At 47.8% G+C, this 22423-nt stretch overlaps 1 protein-coding gene across 1 annotated transcript; it reads right to left on the reverse strand.

Moving 5' to 3' along the window:
* Positions 1-16064: 16064 nt before the first annotated feature.
* LOC136517225 (L-type lectin-domain containing receptor kinase SIT2-like) lies at positions 16065-18706 on the reverse strand. The gene has a single exon (XM_066510757.1). The coding sequence runs from the start codon at positions 18433-18435 to the stop codon at positions 16351-16353; it is 2085 nt and encodes a 694-aa protein (XP_066366854.1). The 5' UTR covers positions 18436-18706; the 3' UTR covers positions 16065-16350.
* Positions 18707-22423: the final 3717 nt, after the last annotated feature.

Consider the following 22423-nt stretch of genomic DNA (forward strand, 5'->3'; position numbering starts at 1 on the left):
GTGAAGCACCTCGGCGGATCCCTTGACGGAGCCGCGCGTGACTTGGTCGCGCGGGTGCACTGGCGAGAGGGTCCGCAGTGGCGCTGGTGGTGGCGTGCCATGCGTCGGACAGGAGAATCTCAAGACAGCGAGCTAGGGTTTCTAAGAAGAATCTGTCTTCTTCTTAAGACAACGAGCTCACAGCGACGGGCCACACCTCCAGCACCAGCAGACTAATTGGGCCACTTGCGCCATACAGTGAATGGGGCTGGTGCACTCTGTCTGTGTTGTTGTCCCACATCGCCAACCCAGAGAAAGCAGGCACAACATATAATCTCCAGTGTTTTTATAAGACGAGTCAACTCTATCTTGGTAGTAGAGCCCTTCGTTTTGCCTGGCAGACAAAGGCACTTTACCAAGCAACTTTTTTTTATCCTGGTGTTCTATTCCAAACGTGTTGCTTTTACTCTGATGCACTCTGTTCCCGAACCTTGGTGTCACAATTTTTCTATCGTGTGGCTTTTTATACCTTGTTACCATGATGTCACTGTTCCCTAACGTGTTGCTTTTCTCGTGATGTTGCTGTTTTGTTGGAGATGTTTGTTTTTACCTTGGTGTCACACTTTTTCTAGCGTGATGCACTGTAGAATCATGCTTTTACCAGACGACACCTTTGACATTCTGACCGTCCCCTACGTATAGGGTTCTGATATAAAGGAGAAAGAAGTACATCAACAGCATGTTCGTTTGGTCGTATTTGGCTTATAAGTCATGACTTATTAGCCAACGAATAGTATTTTTCTCTCACACAAAATCAGCCAACAATACTTTCAGCCATAACTTGTAAACCAAACCAGCACAAACGAACAGGGCGGAGAATTGTTGTGCAGGGAAACGCAACAACACCTTGGTCTTAATGCCAGCCGACGGGAAGAACCGTCAGCCTGTTCGGCAGCCTGTATCTAGCTTATAAGCCTTGGCTTATCAGCCAATGAATAATATTTTTCTCTCACACCAAATCAACCAGCAGTACTTTCAGCCATAGCTTATAAACTAATCCAGCCAAAACGAAATTAATTTGTCCTCAAAGCTAGTACAAGTATTTTGCTACTGGCCTACTGCTGTGTATCTACTTTCGCACCAAGCCCAAGCCTGCGGTGTACTAGTATACCTAGCACATACTTGGTGGCCCCCCTTGGCCTCAGAGGGCCCTGTGCTGCTGCACTGCTCGACCTGCCCCAGGGCCGGGCCAGCAGCAGCAGCTGGCCGGCTGCCTACAAGTGCTGTAGCGGCTGTTGCAGTTGCAGTTGCAGTTGCAGCCGGCTATACCCTAAAATGCATGTATCTTACTGTACTAAAATGCAATCAAATAATTAATTTCTAGGGCAATCAATGGTAGTGAGGAAGAGGAAACTAAAATGGGTGAGGAACCCTAAACAGTGACAAAGCGGGGCAAAAAAAAATGAAGGGCGCTCACCTGGCGAGTTGCAGTTGCAGCTGCAGCCGGCTATACCCTAAAATGACTCTACTAAAATGCAATCAAATAATTAATTTCTAGGGCAATCAATGTCAGTGAGGAAGACGAAACTAAAATGCGTGTGAAACCCTAAACAGTGACAAAGCGGGGCAAAAAAAATGAAGGGCGCTCACCTGGCGAGTATGGACAGCTTCGTGTCGCTCAGGCCGCGTGCGAGTCGAGAAGCAGTCGGCGTGCGAGTCGAGAAGTGCGGCAACGACCGAGGCTGCGAAAGGGAAGGGGAAGGGGAAGGGGAAGGGGAAAGGGTGGCGAAGGGGAAGGGTTTAGGCTGTGGTGTTGATTTTTATTTGAGAATGTTTCTCCAGGGGAAGGGGAAGGGGAAAGGGCGGGGAAGGGGAAGGGAAGGGGAAGGGTTTAGACCGTGGTGTTGATTTTTCTTTGAGAATGTTTCTCTTTAAGTTTCCTGACAATATTTCTTTTCACATTGGTCTCACTCTTTCTACGAACGTGTTGACTTTCCATTCCATGTGTGTTGATGTTTCCCCGAACGAGTTGTGTTGCTGTTTTCGGACAGCCTAGGGTGTTGTTGTTCTCCTAATCAAGTTTCTTTTTACCCAAGTGTCGCTTTTTTCTAACGTGTTGCTTTTCCTATAGTGTTGCTGTTCCTCTTGCCATGTATTTTTACCCTGGTGCCACTCTATTTCCTACGTGTTGCTTTTACTCGGATATTGTCTTTTTACCCGGATGTCACTCTATATTGTTGCTTTGCCTACGATGTTGTTGTTTGTTGGAGATGTTTGTTTTTTACCTTGGTTTCACATTTTTATATAGTGACGTTTGTTTTTACCTTGGTTTCACATTTTTATATAGTGTTGCTGTTTTCCGACGTGTTTGTTTTTTTACCTTGGTGTCACACTTATTCTAATCGTGTTGTTTTTCCTAGCAATGTTTGTTGTTGCTATTATGTCACTCTTTCTCAGAAAATGTTGCTTTTTCCAGACAATGTTTGCTTTTCACTTTGGTGTCACCCTTTTACAAAACGTGTTGATTTTCCTGACACTGTATCTTTTTACCTAGGTGTCACTCTATTTTCAAACATGTTGCTTTTTATCTGGCAATGTTGGGAGCATCTTACCTTGATTGGTCGACCGCGCGTGCCATGAGCTTGCCGCCGCCGCCACACAGGAGGAGTCATAGTGGTGGCGCTGGTGGAGGTAGGTCCCCGCGTTAGGCTGGCGAGAGGCCCGCAGTGGCGCTGCTGGCGGGGGTCATGCCATTAGGCCCGCGGTAGTGCCCACGATGAGCGTTGGCTTGCCCATCGCCGGACTTGTGCTGTGGTTTCTTGAACACCCGCCTGCCAGGTGAAGCATGTGGTAGAACCGCCTAATCTAATGCCTCTCAAGAGTACTTGTCTTCCATTAGACACTAAGTACTCAAGGGAGGACACTAAATTACGCAGTTCTATCGAGCACACCCCAAGGGAGAACCCGAAAATCTACATTTTTCCATCAGGATCATAAATGAGAGGATAAAGCTTACATCATTATTAACCATTTGTTACATCACTTTTCATGCACATCAGAGTATAATATTTATTGTTATAACAGCGAAATATAATCATGTTATCAGAGTTATGGACAATTTAATTTAATAGCAGAATATAAATATGTTATTAGAATTACAGCGGAAATAAATATCAATTCATGACATGATGAAGCATTGATATATAAGATGTGACAATAGATTATAAAACTTCTATTTATAAAAATATTTAGTGAGAGTTATAAACAAAGACTATGATCGCAGCGTAAAGGAATCCTCTTTGAGCCCACCAGGAGGAATTCACACACAAGAGTCAGCTCTAGCATCCGCCTTCCACCTGCAAGAGAGGGAAATAAACCCTGAAAGTCAGTCCAGAAAGAGCCAGAACCCATGACAAGAGAGTAACAAGTCTTCCCACGCGCCATACACAAGTATGTGTTTAGGATAATAAGTATGTGACCTACCTAGAACCTAATGTAATGACCGGTCCTTAACCGACACAGACAGGAAAACAGTATAACCCAGCTATGTCCCGTTGGCCGCAGGACACAACCTCTTACACCCACCAATACTCAAACCATATCCCTGTTCGATCTCCATTTATCATTCATATATATATTCCAAGTGATAATAATATAGTAACAACAATAATATATTTTCTATCTCTCGCTGAGTGACAGGCAATCACTTGACTTCTACCGGAATCCTGTAGCATATATATATATATATATATATATATACATATATATATATATATACATATATATATATATATATATATATATATATATATATATATATATATATATATGCAAGTGGGTTTCATTCAACTCATTAAAACTTAATGCAGAAACATAATATAAAGTGCAGAAAAGTAGGGGTTATGCATCGGGACTTGCCTGGGTAAAATATAACCAAAAGTTAGCATTCCATCTTTATGACATGATCCCTGGCACCATCTTTTTAGCTGCTCCACTTGATACCATCGATCCACCATCGCTCCTATCATGATAGGTATTGATACAAATGCATAGATGTAAATAATCAACGATAGCCGAAATTCTTAGAAATCCAATCACGCCTCACAAGCTAACAAGGTAGCTCTAACGCGCTAGTCTACATATCCCCGTCGTCAAGTAAGGCTTGTTCCCAGAAATGTTTTCGTTCTACAAACCCCCAATTATTTTTGACATTTGATTGATTAAATATATATATTTATGCACTAGGGCTCATTTAGTTACCTTAACAAACTAATCCCTATGGGGCTACAAAAATTATAGTGAATACCTAATATTTCTAGAAATCTACTATAAAAATTTTAGATCCAACATTATTACCAATTTATCACAACAATTCCTACGAGTTTATATTTTTACAATATTAAGTATCTTAAATTAATTATATAGCTTCCAAGAATATTATCAAACTATATGAACAAAATATACTAGCAGATAGATCATGATTTTAGGAGCCTAACAAAATTGGTTTTACAATTTTTTTTGGTTATCTACACAAATTTGTAGCTTTAGAAGTTTAAATTAGAATTTGCTCTAGAAAATGAAAAGGCCGGCAAGAATCAAAACTAGCCCAGCGGCCCATTATGGCCCACGCAGAAACAGCTGCACGCACAACGGGCTGGCCCAGCAACGACCTAAGGTGGAATCCAGCGTGGGTGCTGGCTCTTTGCTAAAGGGTCCCTGATCTCTTTTCTATTCGCAAAGCTACTAATAGCACTATTCAATTGAGTTAAGAACTTTATATCAAGAACCCTAGATATTTTTGAATTCTTATTTTCAAAGGTCCTTGGCTGGACTTAATAGAGGCCGCACAATTCCAGCCAAACGCCAACGCATACGGCCTCACCGGCGACAACCAACACTACCAAACGACTACACACATCAAGATCAACCGATCAAGGTATTTCACACACAAAATGGTGCGGTACAGTAGTGGGTGAAAGCTCTAGTTTGGTTTTGGTGAATTGATGAAACCCTAAGTGCTAACCTAGTTTATCAAGTGATCATGACATAGGTAGCACACTTCAAGTAGAAGAAGCTAATGAAGATCATAACATGACAATGGTGATAGCATAGAGATGATCAAGGGCTTAAACTTGAAGAGAAGAAAGAGAAAAACAAAAAGCTCAAGGCAAAGGTATAACTTGTAGGAGCTATTTTGTTTTGGTGATCAAGACACTTAGAGAGTGTGATCACATTTATGTTTGATAGCCGTACTATTAAGAGGGGTGAAACTCGTATCGGAATGCGGTTATCAAAGTGCCACTAGATGCTCTAACTCATTGCATATGCATTTAGGATCTAGTGGAGTGCTAACACCCTTGATAACATTTGTGAAAATATGCTAACACATGTGCACAAGGTGCTTGCAGGGTTGAGATGGGTTTGGGTCCCTCTCTTCCTCCCGCCGAGCTTGCGAGGCGGGATTCGGCGCTTTTGGAAAAATGAAATGTCTATTTTCTATTGCGCCGGATGCAAAATTCTTGGTGATTGGCTCATTGGAGCAAGGGTGAAGAAGTTAGAAGTGAAAACGAGTTGGTCGCAAAGATGCCAGCGTCGGTCAACTGACCGGACGCTAGATCTGAATGCACCGGACGCTGGCAGGCTGCGTCCGGTCGCGCTGACGTACGGTGACACAGTAGCTGGAATGTGACCGGACGCTGGCTGCGTTCGATCGCATTCGACCGGACGCGTCCGGTCATGCTCGGGAGCTTACTGGAAACGACCGGACGCTGGGCCTTCAGCGTCCGGTCAGTTTATACCGGAGCGTCCGGTCAGGTCAAGTGACCGTTGGAATCAGGACACGTGGTCGTCTGCGAGCGACCGGACGCTGGGGTCCAGCGTCCGGTCAACACGACTGGAGCGTCCGGTCAGAACGCGTTTTGCCCAGTAAAGGGGTATAACGGCTCTATTTGATGGGGGCTCTATTTATAGCCCCATGGCCGGCTCAAGGGATAGCTCTTGCACATTTTCATTGACATAGCAACCTTGTGAGCCTAGCCAAAGGACTCCCACTCATCTACATCATTGATTCATCATCATAGTGAGATTGGAAGTGATCCAAGTGCATTGCTTGAGTGATTGCATCTAGAGGCACTTGGTGTTCGTATTTTGCTGCGGATTTCTCTTGTTACTCTTGGTGGTTGCCGCCACCTAGACGGCTTGGAGCAGTGAGGATCGTCGAGCGGAGGTGGTGATTGTCTCCGGCTCCGATCGTGGTGATTGTGAGGGGTTCTTGACCTTTCCCCGGCGGAGCGCCAAAAGGTACTCTAGTGGATTGCTCGTGGCTTGTGTGATCCTCATCTTGTGTTGGTTGTGCGGCACCCTATTGAGGGTTTGGCGTGTGAAGCCAATTAGCGCGTGAACCTCCAAGTGAGTGAATCGCCACAACGAGGACTAGCTTGCCGGCAAGCAAGTGAACCTCGGTAAAAAATCATTGTCTTCATCTTTGATTCCGAGGTGATTGGTCATCATTGTTATTCATCTTCGTGATTGATTGGTTCATTCATCTACACGGCGGTATAACCCTCTTAATCACTCTCTTTACTTTACCGCAAACTAGTTGACAAGCTCTTTAGTGTAGCTAGTTGTGAGAGCTTGCATGCTTGGTTGGTGTGGCTCTTTAGTTAGCCTTTGAGAGCACACTAACATAGGGTAGTGTCATTGCTCTTGTGTGAATTGACACTATCTAAACTAGAATTGTGGTAGGTGGCTTGCATTTTGAGTAGGCTAGCGCAACACTCGCTTCGCCTCATAATTGTCTAACCATTTGGTTAAGTGGTGTTGTAGAAATTTTTATTAGGCTATTCACCCCCCCTCTAGCCATTAGGACCTTTCAGTGGGGACGCATGCCATGGCGGGGTATGGCCGCTGGTACGTCGACGCCGGTCACAACAGCCCTCCCGGTTGCGCTGCATCTCCAAAAATCCCTCCTTCAGTTACTGCTAACATGCTAGAAGCCTTAGATGTACTAGCACTACTCCCTATCGGCCCAGCCCTAGAAACGACATCTAAACCGAGTTCACCGGCGGCGGTGAAAGCGTTTCGGCGAGCACGAAGCTCACATAGTCAAACCGAATATCAAAAAATAGAAGGGCCTCACCAGAAACATGTAGGAAGGGCCAGTCGAGGTCGCAAGGCTTGGCGAGGTAGTCGACCACATGCGCACAGATAGGCTATGCACGCTCTAGTTTGGCACCATCATGTCACATCGTCAACAGAGAGGTCGCTGGCCAAACGGGGATGAGCAACAGCACGAGGGGACCGAGGTGAGCTCATATGAACAACTAATTGGACCCCCACTGAGGGATAGGGCCTTACCCCCAAACCCACCCTGCTCTAGCGAGGAGATGGTCGGCGACGAGCAATTCTTCAATTTGGCACGACATAGGATTTAGTTGGGGCTTGACGCGGTCGGCCGGCTAGCCAACTACCAAAGTTACCCATGGAGGCAAGGGGATCGAGCTAAGGCGCGCAGGATAGTGTGAAAAGCGGCAGTGGCTCGACTGGAGCTTGGTGGGACCATGGTGAGGGGACAAAGGCGGGAGTGCTCTGCTAGTTAAGGCGAGGTCGAGTACATGCGGGGAAACAACGTGGCACCATCGTCCCTCAAACTACCACATAGATGGGATGACTCGAACTTGGTGGGACACTCTCAGCGGCAGCGGAACATCGGGCGCACACTAAGTCACCACGTGGGACTGACGCACCACGACACGACGAGAGGAGCAGTAACATAGAATCAACGGTCGCAGCGTGACGAGACAGCAAAGGCAGCCAACTCCTCCATGGTTAGGTGGGTCGTGAGGTGGGTGGAGCACCACATCGGCTAGACGGCTGGCAGACAGTGCATGCGGCGACCGCAGGCCAAGCCGTTCGACGGTGAGTAGTGAGGCGCATGAATTTTAAAGCTAAGCAAGTGCTACGATTGATCACGATTGAGGCCCAAGCAAGTCCTCAAATCTGAAGTCCACACCACCGTCTATCAAACCAAACAACCATCATGACCAAGGAGTAACTAGGTAGAGAGGTACAAGGGTTCCAACAAGTAGCCTTGGGCAAATTTAACCGAGAACCGAGAACCAAACCAAAAGAACCGAAACCGAAACCAAAAGAACTGAAACCGAAAAACTCGGTTCCTAATATCGAGGAACCAAAATAACCGAAGAAAATTTGGTTCCTACTCTCGGTTAACCGAATTAACCGAAAGAACCGAATTACATGAATTATACTTCACTTACTTGTATTTTATAGGATTATGTTTGGTTTATGTGTAGTGTTTTATATTTGAACTTGTGTTACTATATTGCTATTGTTTTCTTATATATTATTATTATTATTAAAAATGAATATAGGCCCTGTTTGGCATGGCTCCAACTCTGGGTGGAGCTGCTCCACTTCAGAACTCCAGGTGGAGCCAGCTCTAGGTGGAGTTGGAGCTGTCTGATTTAGGTGTTTGGCTGGGAGGATGTCCCTAGCTCCAGAAAAGAGGAGTTTGAAGGTGAATTGTCATTCTTACCCCCAACTCATGGTCCCACCTGTCATCCTCTTATTCTCCTCTTTTCTTCCCTAGGGACAGCAACGCCTCGCCATCGCGCTGCTCCTGGTGGGTGGCCTGGACCGCACGGCATGCGCGCCCTCGACGAGATGTGCCACAGGAGCGGTGGCCGAGCGGCTGTTGATGGGGGTGGGGCGCTATTGACGGCGGCGACAAGGAGCCGAGGAAAACATTCACAACCAATGCTCGAAAGAAAACCCATCAATGGCAGCTCAGAACATGCGTCTTCGGACCAGGCCCTCGTGCCCGCGACAGAGCTCCAGCCCACGACGGCCCTCTATCGAGCTTGTGCCCGTGGAGAGCTCTTTCCCGCCCCTGAAGAAGCGCCCATAGAGAAGCGGAGGATCTTGTAGGGAACTCACGGAGGCCATGGAGAGGCGCCATGGGAAACACGCGGTGGCGCCCATGGAGCGCTCGCTCGAGGCCAGGATGCGCGGTGATGTTTAGGGGTGGGCGCGGTGGACGGATCTGGGCGGGCACGGCGGCCGGAGTTGGGCGGGAATAGGGGCCAGAGCTAGGCGAGCGGGTGACGGAGATGCTCAAAGACCTTCGCGAATCCAGTCGGTCGGGGAGGGAGTCATGACGCGAGGGTCAGAAAAATAGAATCGAACCATTTTTTCTGTAATCAGTGGCATTGGTGGGTAATTACCCACCAACTCCACGAGAAGGTTCAAAAGAGAGGGTTCTGGAGCAGCAAAAGAGGTGCTCCAAAACTCTACCCCCATTTGCACTATAGCTCCATGGAGTTGGCACCTCTATGGAGTTTTGGAGCTGGGGTGTTTGGCTGGATTTTTTGCTAGAGTTGCTGGAGTTCTGGAGTGGAGCCATGCCAAACAGGCCCATAGTGTTGCATAAATTTACCTTAAAACAAGTATATTTATTATTGTCATGAGGTCTTCTGAAAAAATTCGGTTAGTTCGGTTAGAACCAGAACCAAACCAAAATGACCGAGAACCAAAATGCTCGGTTCCTAATTTTTTTTGGAACCGATCGGTTCCTATTTTCTAGGAACCGAATTTCATCAATAACCGAGGGAACCGAACCGAGAATCGAATGCCCACCCTGACCAACAAGGGTTCGTCACGCTGAATAACGGTTCACGAACAGAGCGCCAACGACATAACTACAACGCATTTCAATGAAATTTGAAAATTTTTAGGAGGACCACGGGCAATCCAACACAACTATAACCTACACCCTGCTCAAGTGCTCACCTTGATGCAACCAATAGTGCAAAACACATATATGGATCGCTTAGTAGTTTTTGTCGGAATTTAAATGCCAAAATGGCATTGTCTACCAACATTTCAAAGTTAAGGCTCAATTTTAGGCTAACAACTACTACCACTTTTATCGTAATTTTTGGGATGCCCAAACATTATTAATTTCGCCCAATGAATATTTCACTCATTAGCCCGCACTACATACTAACATATCGAAGCGGGATACTTAAGCACCCTTTAGCTATTTTGGCCAAAATACTCTACAAAAAATGGCATCCACAACATAGGTTCATTGCCTCGCTAATTGAACGAAACGTTCTAGTTTGAATTACGGATTCGATTTTGAAGCTCCCAAGAACACTAGCCAACCGCACTATTCTTCAAAATCCAAAATTACATATCTATCTACATAACTTGCTCTCAAATTCTATCGAAGCTCTGCACTCCAGTTATATTTGGTTGTTGTTATAGAAATTGTTTTCATACCAAAACAATTAAAACAACTTTCCCATTTTTCTTATTATGATCTCGTTAGCATGTTTTCACATAAACTACTAACTCACCATATCCATTTGATTCCTCTTCTCAAGGGATGAGACATACAAGCTGACTATCATTGCATGTGGGTTTTAAAAATTTTAAGACCCGAAAACTTGTTTGGCTAATTTCTCTTAGACATTAACCTAGGTGCTAAGCAAGCCTCGTAACACTCGAGGTGTTACAAAGCACCTCAGCGGATCCCCTTGAGGAGCCACGCACGACTTGGTCGCACGGGTGTGCCGGCGAGAGGGCCCATGGTGGCGCGCTGGTGGTGGCGTGCCGTGCGGTGCTCGCTCGAGCTGCGTCGGATAAGAGAGCAAGTGAGGACGGCTAGGGTTTTTTTTGACAATGTATAATTTTCCCAGATGTCACTCTATTACCCTACGTGTTGCTTTTCCAAGGACGTTGCTGTTAGTTGGAAATGTTTGTTTTTACTTTGGTGTCACACTTTTTACTTTGGTCTCTTTTTACAATTGTGTCACTCTGTACCCTAACGTGTTGCTTTTACAATGATATTGTTGTTTGTTGGAGATGTTTGTTTTTACTTTGGTGCCATACTATTTCTATTGTGTTGCTTTGTCTGTAGTGTTGCTGTATTACTGACAATATTTCTATTTACGATGACATCACACTTATTACAAACGGGTTGCTTTCCCATATGTTGCTGTTCTTCTGACATGTCTCTTTTTATAATAGTGTCACTCTGTTTCATATGTGTTGCCTTTATAAGGGTGTTGCCGTTTTTTGGCAATGCATCTTTTGATCATAGTGTTACTCTGTACCCTAACGTAACCTTTTACAAGGATGCTGCTGTTTGTTGGAGATGTTTGTTTTTACTTTAGTGTCACACTATTTATATCGTGTTGCTTTGTATATAGTGTTGCTGTATTACTGACAATCTTTCTATTTAAGATAGTGTCGCACTTTGTACAAGTGTGTTGCTTTTCAGAGGTGTTGCTGTTATTCTGACTATGACATCTTTTGACCATAGTGTCACTCTTTTCACATGGGTTGCTTTTATAACGATGTTGTCATTTTTGACAATGCATCTTTTTACCATGGTGTCACTCTGTACCCTAAAGCGTTGCTTTTTAAAGATGTTCTTTGTTGGAGATGTTTGTTTTTACTTTGGTGTCACCCTGTTTCTATCGTGTTGCTTTGTCTATAGTGTTGTTGTGTTACCGACAATGTTTCTATTTATGATGGTGTTACACTTTTTACAAACGTATTGCTTTTCCCTAGTATTGTTGTTCTGCTGACCATGTCTCTTTTTACACTAGTGTCACTCTTTTTTATTTGTGTTGCTGTTACCAGGATGTTGCTGTTTGTTGGAGATGTTTGTTTTTACTATAGTATCACACTATTTATATCATGTTACTTTGTCTAAAGTGTTGCTGTATTACTGATAATGTTTTTATTTATGATGGTGTTACACATTTTACAAGTGTGTTGCTTTTCCCAGGTATTGTTGTTCTTTTGACCATGCCTGTTTTGACCATAGTGTCACTCTTTTTCATATGTGTTGCATTTATGTTGCCGTTATTTGACAATGTATCTTTTTCCCATGGTGTCACTCTGTACACTAACACATTGCTTTTACGAGGATGTTGTTGTTTGTTGGAAATGTTTGTTTTTACTTTGATGTCACCCTGTTTCTATTGTGTTGCTTTGTCTACAATGGCATCACACTTTTACAAACGTGTTGCTTTTCCATGGTGTTGCTGTTGTTTTGACCATGTCTCTTTTTACACTAGTGTCACTCTTGTTGATATGTGTTGCTTTTTATGAGGATGTTATCGTTTTTTGACAATGCATCTTTTTACCATTGGGTCACTCTGTACATGAACGTGTTGCTTTTATAAGGATCTTGCTATTTGTTGGAGATGTTTGTTTTTACTTTAATGTCACACTATTTATATCGTGCTGCTCTATTAATCACAATGCTTCTATTTACGATGGCATCACACTTCTTACAAATGTTTTGCTTTTCTAAGGTGTTGCTGTTCTTCTGACAATGTCTCTTTTGACTATAGTGTCACTCTTTTTCATGTGTGTTGCGTTTATATGGATGTTGCCATTATTTGAGAATGTATCTTTTACCATAGTCTCACTCTGTATCCATAACGTGTTGAGTTTACAAGGATGTTTGTAAGGTTCTAATGGCTAGAGGGGGGTGAATAGCCTATTAAAAATTTCTACAACAACACTTAACAAATCGGTTAGACAATTATGAGGCGAAGCAAGTGTTGCGCTAGCCTACTAAAATTACAAGCCACCTACCACAATTCTAGTTTATATAGTTTCTATCCACACAAAAGCTATGTCACTACACTAAGTTAGTGTGCTCTCAACGGCTAACTAAAGAGCCACACTAACCAAACTAACAAGCTCTCACAACTAGCTACACTAAAGAGCTTGACAACAAGTTTGCGGGAATGTAAAGAGAGTGAGCAATTTGTTTATACCGCCGTGTCGAGGAAGGAGCCAACCAATCACAAGAATGAATACCAATGAAGACCAATCACCTCGGAATCAAACGATGACACAATAATTTTTTACCGAGGTTCACTTGCTTGCCGGCAAGCTAGTAATCGTTGTGGCGATTCACTCACTTGGAGGTTCACGCACTAATTGGCATCACATGCCAAAAGCTTAATAGGGTGCCGCACAACCAACACAAGATGATGATCACACAAGCCACGAGCAATCCACTAGAGTACCTTTTGGCTCTCCGCTAGGGAAAGGTCAAGAACCCCTCACAATCACCACGATCAGAGCCGGAGACAATCACCACCCTCTACTCGACGATCCTCGCTACTTCAAGCCATCTAGGTGACGGCAACCACCAAGAGTAACAGGTAAATCCCGCAGCGAAACACGAACACCAAGTGCCTCTAGATGCAAACACTCAAGCAATGTACTTTGATCCTCTCCCAATCTCACAAAGATGATGAATCAATGATAGAGATGAGTGAGAGGGCTTTGGCTAAGCTCACAAGGTTGCTATGTCAATGCAAATGGCCAAGAGAGTGAGCTAGAGCTGGCCATGGGGCTTAAATAGAGACCCCCATGAAATAGAGCCGTTGTACCCCTTCCCTGGGCATAACACAGGGTGACCGGGCGCTCCGGTCATATTGACCGGACTCTGGTCCCCAGCGTCTGGTCGTGCGATGCACGCCATGTGTCCCCTCTCTTCAAATACTGAGCGCCCGATCCCAACGGTCAAGTGATGACTAGACGCGCTGCTGCGAAGTGACCGGATGCTGGACCTCAGCGTCCGGTTGTTTCCAGTAAGCATCCAGAAGTGAGAAATCACGACCGGACGCATTCGGTCATGCTCGACCAGACACACCCAGCGTCCGGTCACTCGGCGTCTCCCCTGTGCGCTGCCACGTCAGCAGGACCGGACGCAACCCTCCAACGTCCGGTCAGTAAGTGACCCAGCGTCCGGTCAGAGACCGATGCCAGCGTCTTTGTAGCTTCTACTAACCGGACGCGTCGGTCCAACCGAGGTCAGCGTCCGGCCACTTACAGTGACCTCTGTCTTTTCTGTATAGGGCACCGGTGGCACCGTCGGACTGTCCGCACTCTACGGGCGGACACTCCGCCGGTGAAGTTTCTAACCCTTCTCAAATGTGTTAACCACCAAGTGTATCACCTTGTGCACATGTGTTAGCGTATTTTTATAAACATTTTCAAGGGTGTTAGCACTCCACTAGATCCTAAATGCATATGCAATGAGTTAGAGCATCTAGTGGCACTTTGATAACCGCATTTCGATACGAGTTTCATCCCTCTTAATAGTATGGCTATCGATCCTAAATGTGATCACACTCACTAAGTGTTTTGATCACCAAAACAAAATGGCTCCTACCATTTATACCTTTGCCTTGAGCCTTTTGTTTTTCTCTTTCTTCTTTTCAAGTCCAAGCACTTGATCGTCACAATGGCATCACCATCATCATGTCATGATCTTCATTTGCTTCACCACTTCGAATGTGCTACCTATCTCATGATCACTTAATAAACTAGGTTAGCACTTAGGGTTTCATCAATTCACCAAAACTAAACTAGAGCTTTCAATGTTGTTGTTTGTTGGAGATGTTTGTTTTTACTTTAGACAAGCGGTGGCATGGTGGATGTACAGAATAGGGCCTAAACTGAATGATGCTTCTTCTTTTTTGCGCATAAAAACTAAATGATGCGGCATTAGTGTGCAATCTGCTATCGGCAATAGAAATGGCAGGTTCCTTGATGCAGGGACTAAAGTTTAAGAGTTGTCTTATCGGATGTCACATGGGGTGTCGTATGGGGTGTTCGGATACTAATAAAAAAATAAATTACAGAATCCGTCAGTAATCCGCGAGATGAATTTATTAAGCCTAATAAATCCGTCGTTAGCACATGTTTACCATAGCACCATCCATTCTAAGTTTTAAATTATTTGGCTTTGCATTGTATATTTAGGTGCACAATAAAAATTATGTACCTACAAAAATCAAACTCATCTTGGCTGTATCCATGCAAATACCACATTTGTCATCATAATTTTTTAATGTTTCAATTTCAATAGTTCATAGCACTCTGTGAGGAAGTACGTATGATTGGGCCGTCATATGGGCTATGGGCCATGGCCTAGTTAAGCTTTTGCCTCCACGGAGGGTACGATGTGTTTGTTTGAAGAATCCCATTTCTCAAATTTTGTGAAATGACTCTATTTCTTACTAATTATTAGCTTATGAAGACTTGTTCTATTCTACAAACCGAACAAAAAAGTGAGGAATAAATAGATGATGAATTAACTCATTCCTCGATCCAAACATGCCAAGATCAGAGTAGCGGCGATTGGGAAGGGCATATTCTGAAACAGAACACATCTCTCGTCCTGTTCTTCAGCAGTACTTTTCAACGAAGGGACAATATTTTTCTCTCACAACAAATCAGTATCAGCATAAGCCAAATTTTCCACCACTTTGGCCCCGTTCGCTTGGAGGAAATCTGGATGAATCTGGAGGAATTTATGAGAGAAAAACACTGTTCCGGATGAAAAAAAGAAGCGGATCAAGCCGGGTTTAAAGGCAAGCGAATGGAGCCTTTACTCTCTTCCTTTTGCCTGAAGCTTTCCCTGATGTACCTCTTATCCCAAGGTTGTACTCTGAACCTCATATATGTTACACTGGTGATCTGATTATGACCTGGGGTTGGAAAGTTGGGAAGTCAAATAATGTGACCTTCTAAAACAGTCACAAGTAAAGCCGTAACCAGTGTTCCGTTCACACGTTTGATAGTTTGGGTGAGGCTGAAGAGAGGCCGGCCGATGGCATCCTTCTTCGACTGTGAGCTAATGATTTTGGACTTGGCAGAATGGCAGGCACTTCTAGAGTCTAGACTACAGATTTTTCAAGCATACCTGCTACTATCTCTATCGTCTTTACCTCACTTAGGTGCCGTTCGGTTAGGCCATTCCTGGCCGTTCGGTTAGGTCATTCCTGGCCGTTCCAGGACAGGAACAATTCCAAACTAATACAAATTATCGAAGATACCGATTGACTGGGATTCCCTGCAAGCGAACGTAGCCTTAGGCTCCGTTCGTTTAGAGCAAATCTGGCCCTAGAAGTATTCTGGCTGAGGAATGCTTATATAAACTTTAGTAATGAATCCAGTAGGGAATGATTTCGGGGGGTCAATCCCCAGGAACCGAACGGGGCCTTAGTCAGATGCGTTCAGATTCCTACCATCGATTTCTAGACTAATAAGTAATTTTGACTTGGCAGATGATTTTTTTCGTAGACCTCAATTTTCTGGGTACGAGGTCTGATCAAGTGATCATAGGCAACTTACAGCAAGTACCAAAAATTGTGTCTCTTGCAGCGACCAGCTCACAATACTGTACAGAAGGTGTGTGTTTCCGAAAACTGTCAACTTACAGCAGAGCAGACCAGTAGCACTAGCTAATGAACTGGCGCCATCCAATGTACATGCTCCACCAAGACAATGCGCATGTCAATATATATGTCATCTCCCGCCGGAGAGGGCAGTCATGGTGGTCCCCATGCTCATCGCCGTGGACGACGACGGATTCGTCGACGCCGACAGGACAAACGAATCGAACCCTTCGCTCCGCATCAGTGCCAGCATGCTGAAGCTGAGGTGCGACGGCGTGAGCTCAGGGAAAGGCATGTCGCCGTCGAGATACTGCATCACCTGCCGCATGCTCGGCCTCGCAGCGGGCAGCGGGTGCGAGCACAGCAGCCCCAGCTTCAGCGCCAGCATCGCCTCCTCGTCGTCGTAACTCCCCTGGAGCTTCGCGTCGATCACCTCGGCGAGGGTTCCCTTCTGCCAGTGCTCGAGCACCCAGTCCACCAGCATGAGCCGGCTGTCGGTCATGCTCTGCTCCACGGGTCTCCGGCCACAGACGACCTCGAGGATGAACGCCCCGAAGGCAAACACGTCGGTGAGAGGGGACGCTTTCCCTGACCGCGCAAGCTCCGGGGCGAGGTACCCCATCGTGCCAACGACATGGGTTGTCTGCGGGTCGGCTCCATGGTCGTACAGCCTCGCGAGACCAAAGTCTCCTAGGCGTCCGTTCATCTCGCTGTCGAGCAAGACGTTGCTGGCCTTGATGTCTCGGTGGATGACGACCTGCTCCCAGTCCTCGTGGATGTACAACAGCCCTGACGCGACGCCTTTGACGATCCGGAACCTCTGCACCCAGTCCAGCGTGGCCATGGCCTTGTCGTCGTCCTTGCCGTATAGGTACTTGTCAAGGCTGCCGTTGGGCATGTAGTCGTACACCAGGAGAAGCTCGCCTTTCCGTCTGCAGTAACCGAGCAGCTGCACGAGGTTCCGGTGCCGGAGACGTCCGATGCTGACGACCTCGGCGACGAACTCCTTTATGCCCTGCCTCGATTCGTGAGACACCTTCTTGACGGCGACCTCCAGCTTCGATTTCGGGAGCACTCCCCTGTACACTCTCCCGAATCCTCCGACGCCGAGCAGCATCTTGCTCTTGAACCCTTCCGTCGCGCGGAACAGGTCCTTGTACGTGAACCGGTGCGGCCCGAACTCGACCTCCCAGTCCTCTCGCAGTTCGGCGTACTTGAGGCGCCGCCGGACGAGGGCGACCACGACCGCCACCACGGCGAGGACGAACGCCGCGGTGGCGATCGGCAGCACGATCTCCAAGACCTTGGACCGCGGCTTGGGGCCGAACCGTGGTAGCTTGGGCAGGCTGGCGATGTTGATGTCCGGAGCAGGGCCGTCCATGGCGAAGCTCCAGCCGAGCACGTAGTGCTCCGACCTCACCGTGCCCGTGGCGGACGAGAAGCCCACGTACGCTGGCTCCACGAGCACGTCCGAGAGGTTCTGCGTGGCCGACACCAGAGGCCTGGAAGGCTTGGGCGTCCTGAGGGGAGCCAGGAACACGTTGATCCGCGCGGTCTCGCCGTCGTAGTCCACCCAGACTTGCATGGGCTTGGCGCTGATCAGGGTCAGGTTGTGGAACGCGCCGGTGCCGTCGTCGTAGTAGCCGGCGGTGGTGGCGTTGACGGAAGTGAGGCTGTTGACGTCGATGCCGACGTGGTTGTCGTCGGGGTCCTTGAACTCGGTGCTCCGGATGGTGTCGAGCTCGACACCGAAGACGTGGTTGCTGGCGTTGCCGTTGTTGGAGGTGTTGAGGAAGCCCAGGTACTGGCTGGGCAGCGCGTTCGCGAAGCTGTCCTTGCCCACGAAGAAGACGATGCCGTGGCCGCTGAGGTCGGAGTAGGGCGGGATGATGCCGAACACGAAGGACGCCGAGAAGGAGCGCACGGGCCCGCCCGGCGTCCGCTGGAACCGCAGCGGCGCCGGGTGCACCGCGTGGCCCTTGAGCTGCGCGGTGCCGTTGGTGAGCTCCAGCAGCCCCGACGCCGTGATGACGGCCATGCCGTCCAGCGCGAGCGGCGCGCCGGTGAAGCCCGAGTAGACGAACTGCTCGTCGTCCCCGCCGGCGCCGAGGACGGCGACGACGCCGGCGAGGAGAACGCCGGCGGCGAGAAGAGACCGCGCGTGCCGCAAGTCAACCATAGCAGCAAGCAGCCAAGAAAAGCTCTGGCAATTCATTCACATCGAACGAACTCGCTGCTTGTATTGTACTTCGAATTGAGATCCGCGCTTGCAGTGCAGTCGCGTTCTGGTGCTACCGGTTTTATAATCCGGAGGCAGCTAGTAGCTCAGAGCAACTGGTGACCAGTCCAAGCTAGCGCAGAATTTTATTTTGCAATCTAGAGACTGGAGTAGATAGGCACGGATGACTTGGTTGTTGGGGGGGTTGGGCCTTGGGGCCATGCCTTAGTTCTTGTTCGTCAGATCGCGTTCGCGTGCGTGCCGCCTGTCCAGTAGTCTGAGGCGATCGGAACAGGCCATCCTCCGGGCTTGGACTTTGGCTAGCCGGGGTCCAGCTTGGAAGTTTCCACGCCCTGTTGTTTAGCCCTGTCAGTTCTCACGCTGGCGATGCCGCGATGTGGACGCCTGTGACTGTGAATGTGAAGAAGAAGAAGAAGAACCCGGGCGCGCGTGGCATCGCCGAAGGAGACCGGCGGTGAATCATGGCTTGCAAACTCAGATTAGGGCTTGTTTAGTTCCAAAAAGTTTTCCAAAAAGTGCTACAGTAGTCATCACATCGAATCTTGCGATACGTGCATGGAGCATTAAATATAGACGAAAAAAAACTAATTGCACAGTTTGGTTAAAAATTGCGAGACGAACGTTTTGAGTTTAATTAGTCTATAATTGAACACTAATTATCAAATAAAAATAAAAGTACTACCGTAGCTAAATTCCCAAATTTCACGAACTAAACACAGCCTTACTAGCGGTGACCCGAGCAGCCGGTCTTTTCTCTTTTGTCGATGTCCTCCGTCACGGCGGCGAGTTGGGTGTGAAATGAAAATTGTTGGCGTGTCACTGTGCCGGTTCTGCCGGGCTCTGCTGACTGTTGGAACGCGACGTCTGTGCCGCGGGCCGCTGCGAGCGGTGACCCGTACGTTCGATCTCCCGGCCGGCCGAGTTGGAATCGCTGGAGCTGACCCTCTAGATGCTGGAAAATGCTGTGGCGTGCCATTGCCATACGCAGGCTTCCACAGTGGCAGTTCCAATCATCAATCATGTGGTGGATATGCCGCCGCCGCCGCTCGTCGGTGCCAGTTGGCACTACCCGTCGAGACGGACCGGTCTGAATCCTTGGCTCGATCGGATTTTTGTCGCTTTCCTGTGCTGTAGACTTGTTGTCGCGGATCGCATGGCTTCATCCGTTAATTTTTTAGCCCTTTTTTCCGAGAGTTTCTCACAAATAGATCTTTAGCGGAAAGAATTCAGAAAATAGATCCTAGTTCGGCGCCAGCGTCTCTGACGCCGAGCCCCTGGACTGGGACAAACTTACATGAAAGAAAGCTCGACGTCAGTCACTCTGGCGCCGAGCTCGACGCCGTTGACGCTGGCGCCGAGCATGCAGTCTCAAAAGCGCCGCGACGTTGGTCCTGCCGGCTGCCGAGTCCGCGGGTGTGCGGTTAACCGCGCGTGCACAGCGCTGACTCCACCGCCGCCGGCTCCAATGTGACGACGCTGGCTGGCCCTGGCTGCCTCTGCCTCTGCCGCCTGGCCTGATGCTGATTGCACGCCGCACCCGCCTCTTGATGCGTGCATTTGGAGCCTAGCTACAGCTTTTCGGTCGCAATCATGTGGTACGTACGCGGCTGTAGCTGTTGCCCTGTGCCCCTGACTCCCTTGGCGTGGCACGCCGCACGCGAGCGTGCGTACGTAGCTGGTCGGTGTTTCGCAATGCTTTTTACCCCGCGGTAGATTCGGATGGCGGCTCGCTGTGAACTGTGATGAGGTTCAGAAGTCACAACAGGCACGGACGGGTGTACGTCGCTCGTGCGGTTTCGTGTTTGCAGTTGGTACGAGCTTGGTGTTGAATCTCGTGAATATAGAGGCGCCGGGTACAGCGATTTGCAACTAGCATACAGCTAGCTGCCTGCCCTTTCTGTAGCCGGTTCGTGCACAAGATCGACAGTGGCAACCCCGGCCCCGATGGTGGCGATGACAGCAGTGGGAGCGGAGTGAACGGGCGCAGCACTAGCGTGTATTGAACAATATTGACGGGGAAACCTGACGTTTCCACGGAGATTCCACGCACCGTGCAGGCACCGCACCGTGCCATCACATTCACGCTCCTGTTCCGAGGTCGACCTCCACGCACGAGCACGAGCAGGGAGCAGCAGCGCGCGGCCACCGGCTTTGGTGGATGCGGGTCCTTTGGTTGGTCGCGTCGCATCGCAGCAGCCTCCAAGCCCGTGGGCTGCGGCCCACTTCTGCTCTGGCTAACTTCTTGGGCCTCAACCGCACTGCTCGTCCGTCCGCGATCGAGAGAAAGGACCGCGGACCGGCGGCGGTGGAGTCAGCGCTGTGCACGCGCGGTTAACCGCACACCCGCGGACTCGGCAGCCGGCAGGACCAACGTCGTGGCGCTTTTGAGTTTTCCACCGCTCGGCGCGAGACTGCATGCTCGGGGCGCCGAGCTTCTTCCCATGTAAGTTCGCCCCAGCTCTGAACTTGGCGACAATATCAATGGCGCCGAGCTAGGGTCTATTTTCTGAATTCTTTCCGCTAAGGGTCTATTTGTGAGAAATTTTTAAAAAAGGGCTAAAAAGTAAAAAATTCAGGCTCCATCCGCGGATCAATTTGACTACTCCTGTGGCTGGAGTGGGCCGCATACGGATCGCATCTGTGTTGGGCCTAATACCACCCAATGTTTCCCCTGGCCGGATCTCTCTAGCCTTGTAGGGCTGCTCGCTCGCTCGCTACCAGTTTGGGACGCAGTGCCTTTTGCACTAGTCACACAATTGGTTTGGGCTCGACATCCCTAATCGAGTGGTCCAGCTGGATAAAACTTATGCTAGGCTGTTTTGATTACCTGCTGATGCTGTGTTCAAATGGCTCCGTTCGGCTAGCTAGTAAGTGGTAGAGGTATTTTGGTCCAGCAGAATTCTATGGAATAGTTAGCGTTTATGAATTATGTAATGTTTTATTATTATGGGCTGCTTTTCTTTTCTTTGCGAGAGATGCCTCATATATTTCACGCCAGAAGTTAGGTCATGTTTGGTTAGTGGTCTGACGTTCCCTAACGTGCTGATGCTGTGTGTTGTGACTATGTGGTGGTGGCTAGTAAGGATCGACGAGCCTCCTTCATTAGGCATATAAGTGGGTTAGCCTACCAACCCACTTATATAAAATTAAGGCTATATATATGGATTTATGTGCTACTCAGTTTGCACACCCATCCTATATCTAGGGATCTTTTCAACACTTCGTCAGAAAATGTTAGCTCCATAAAAGTAAAACCGTTTAGCTTGAGTAGATCACAAGTAGATGGTACGTGCACCTAGACCTAGATAAGTATGTTTGGCCTAAATTAGCTATCGCATTTTAGTTTGTGTAGCCGTGGCTTAGATGGACGACGAAGGCCTTTCACACACAAACAGCCTGTTCAGTTGGCTGGTTCGTATCGTTGCTGGTTCGTGAAGAAGTACTGTTGGCTGGTTTGTGTGAGAGAAAAATACTGTTCCAGCTAGAAATTTACGATCGTTTACGATAAGCCACAGCCAAACGAACAGGCTGAAAATTTGGCTCACTACAAGATTTTTTTCCCTTTTTGAGTTGTTAATGTAGTATCCATGGATTTAGGAGAAGAGAGCAGCAGAGATGCCGTTGAAGACCAATATCTATGGACCTAGGAGGAGAGGGAGACTAGGATTAGGGGGACGGATCTAGCTATTAGCTCATGGATCACTGCCTGACATTACAAGGAGCCGAAAAAGAGGGGCAAGTAGAGGGACACAAAGGAGAGGAGATGGATAAAGATGAGAACATAAACAAGCACTTTGGGCCACCGTTGGCATAGGAGAGAGATGAGAGAGTGACGACCAAGACACAACAAGGAGCAGAGAACATGGTGCGGGAGCGAGGCATAGAGGAGCCTAGGGTTAAGAGGCGCCTCGACGAGGGATTATAGTGTAGGGTGTAAGGGGCCATGTTGAGCCTGCTGTTAATC

This window comes from Miscanthus floridulus, chromosome 2 (genome assembly GCF_019320115.1).
Source record: "Miscanthus floridulus cultivar M001 chromosome 2, ASM1932011v1, whole genome shotgun sequence".
In the NCBI taxonomy this organism is placed as follows: Eukaryota; Viridiplantae; Streptophyta; class Magnoliopsida; order Poales; family Poaceae; genus Miscanthus; species Miscanthus floridulus.

What these genes read in the sequence shown, in the direction of transcription:
- LOC136517225 (XM_066510757.1), bottom strand. Translation starts at nt 18,435, where the DNA reads ATGAATTGCCAGAGCTTTTCTTGGCTGCTTGCTGCTATGGTTGACTTG.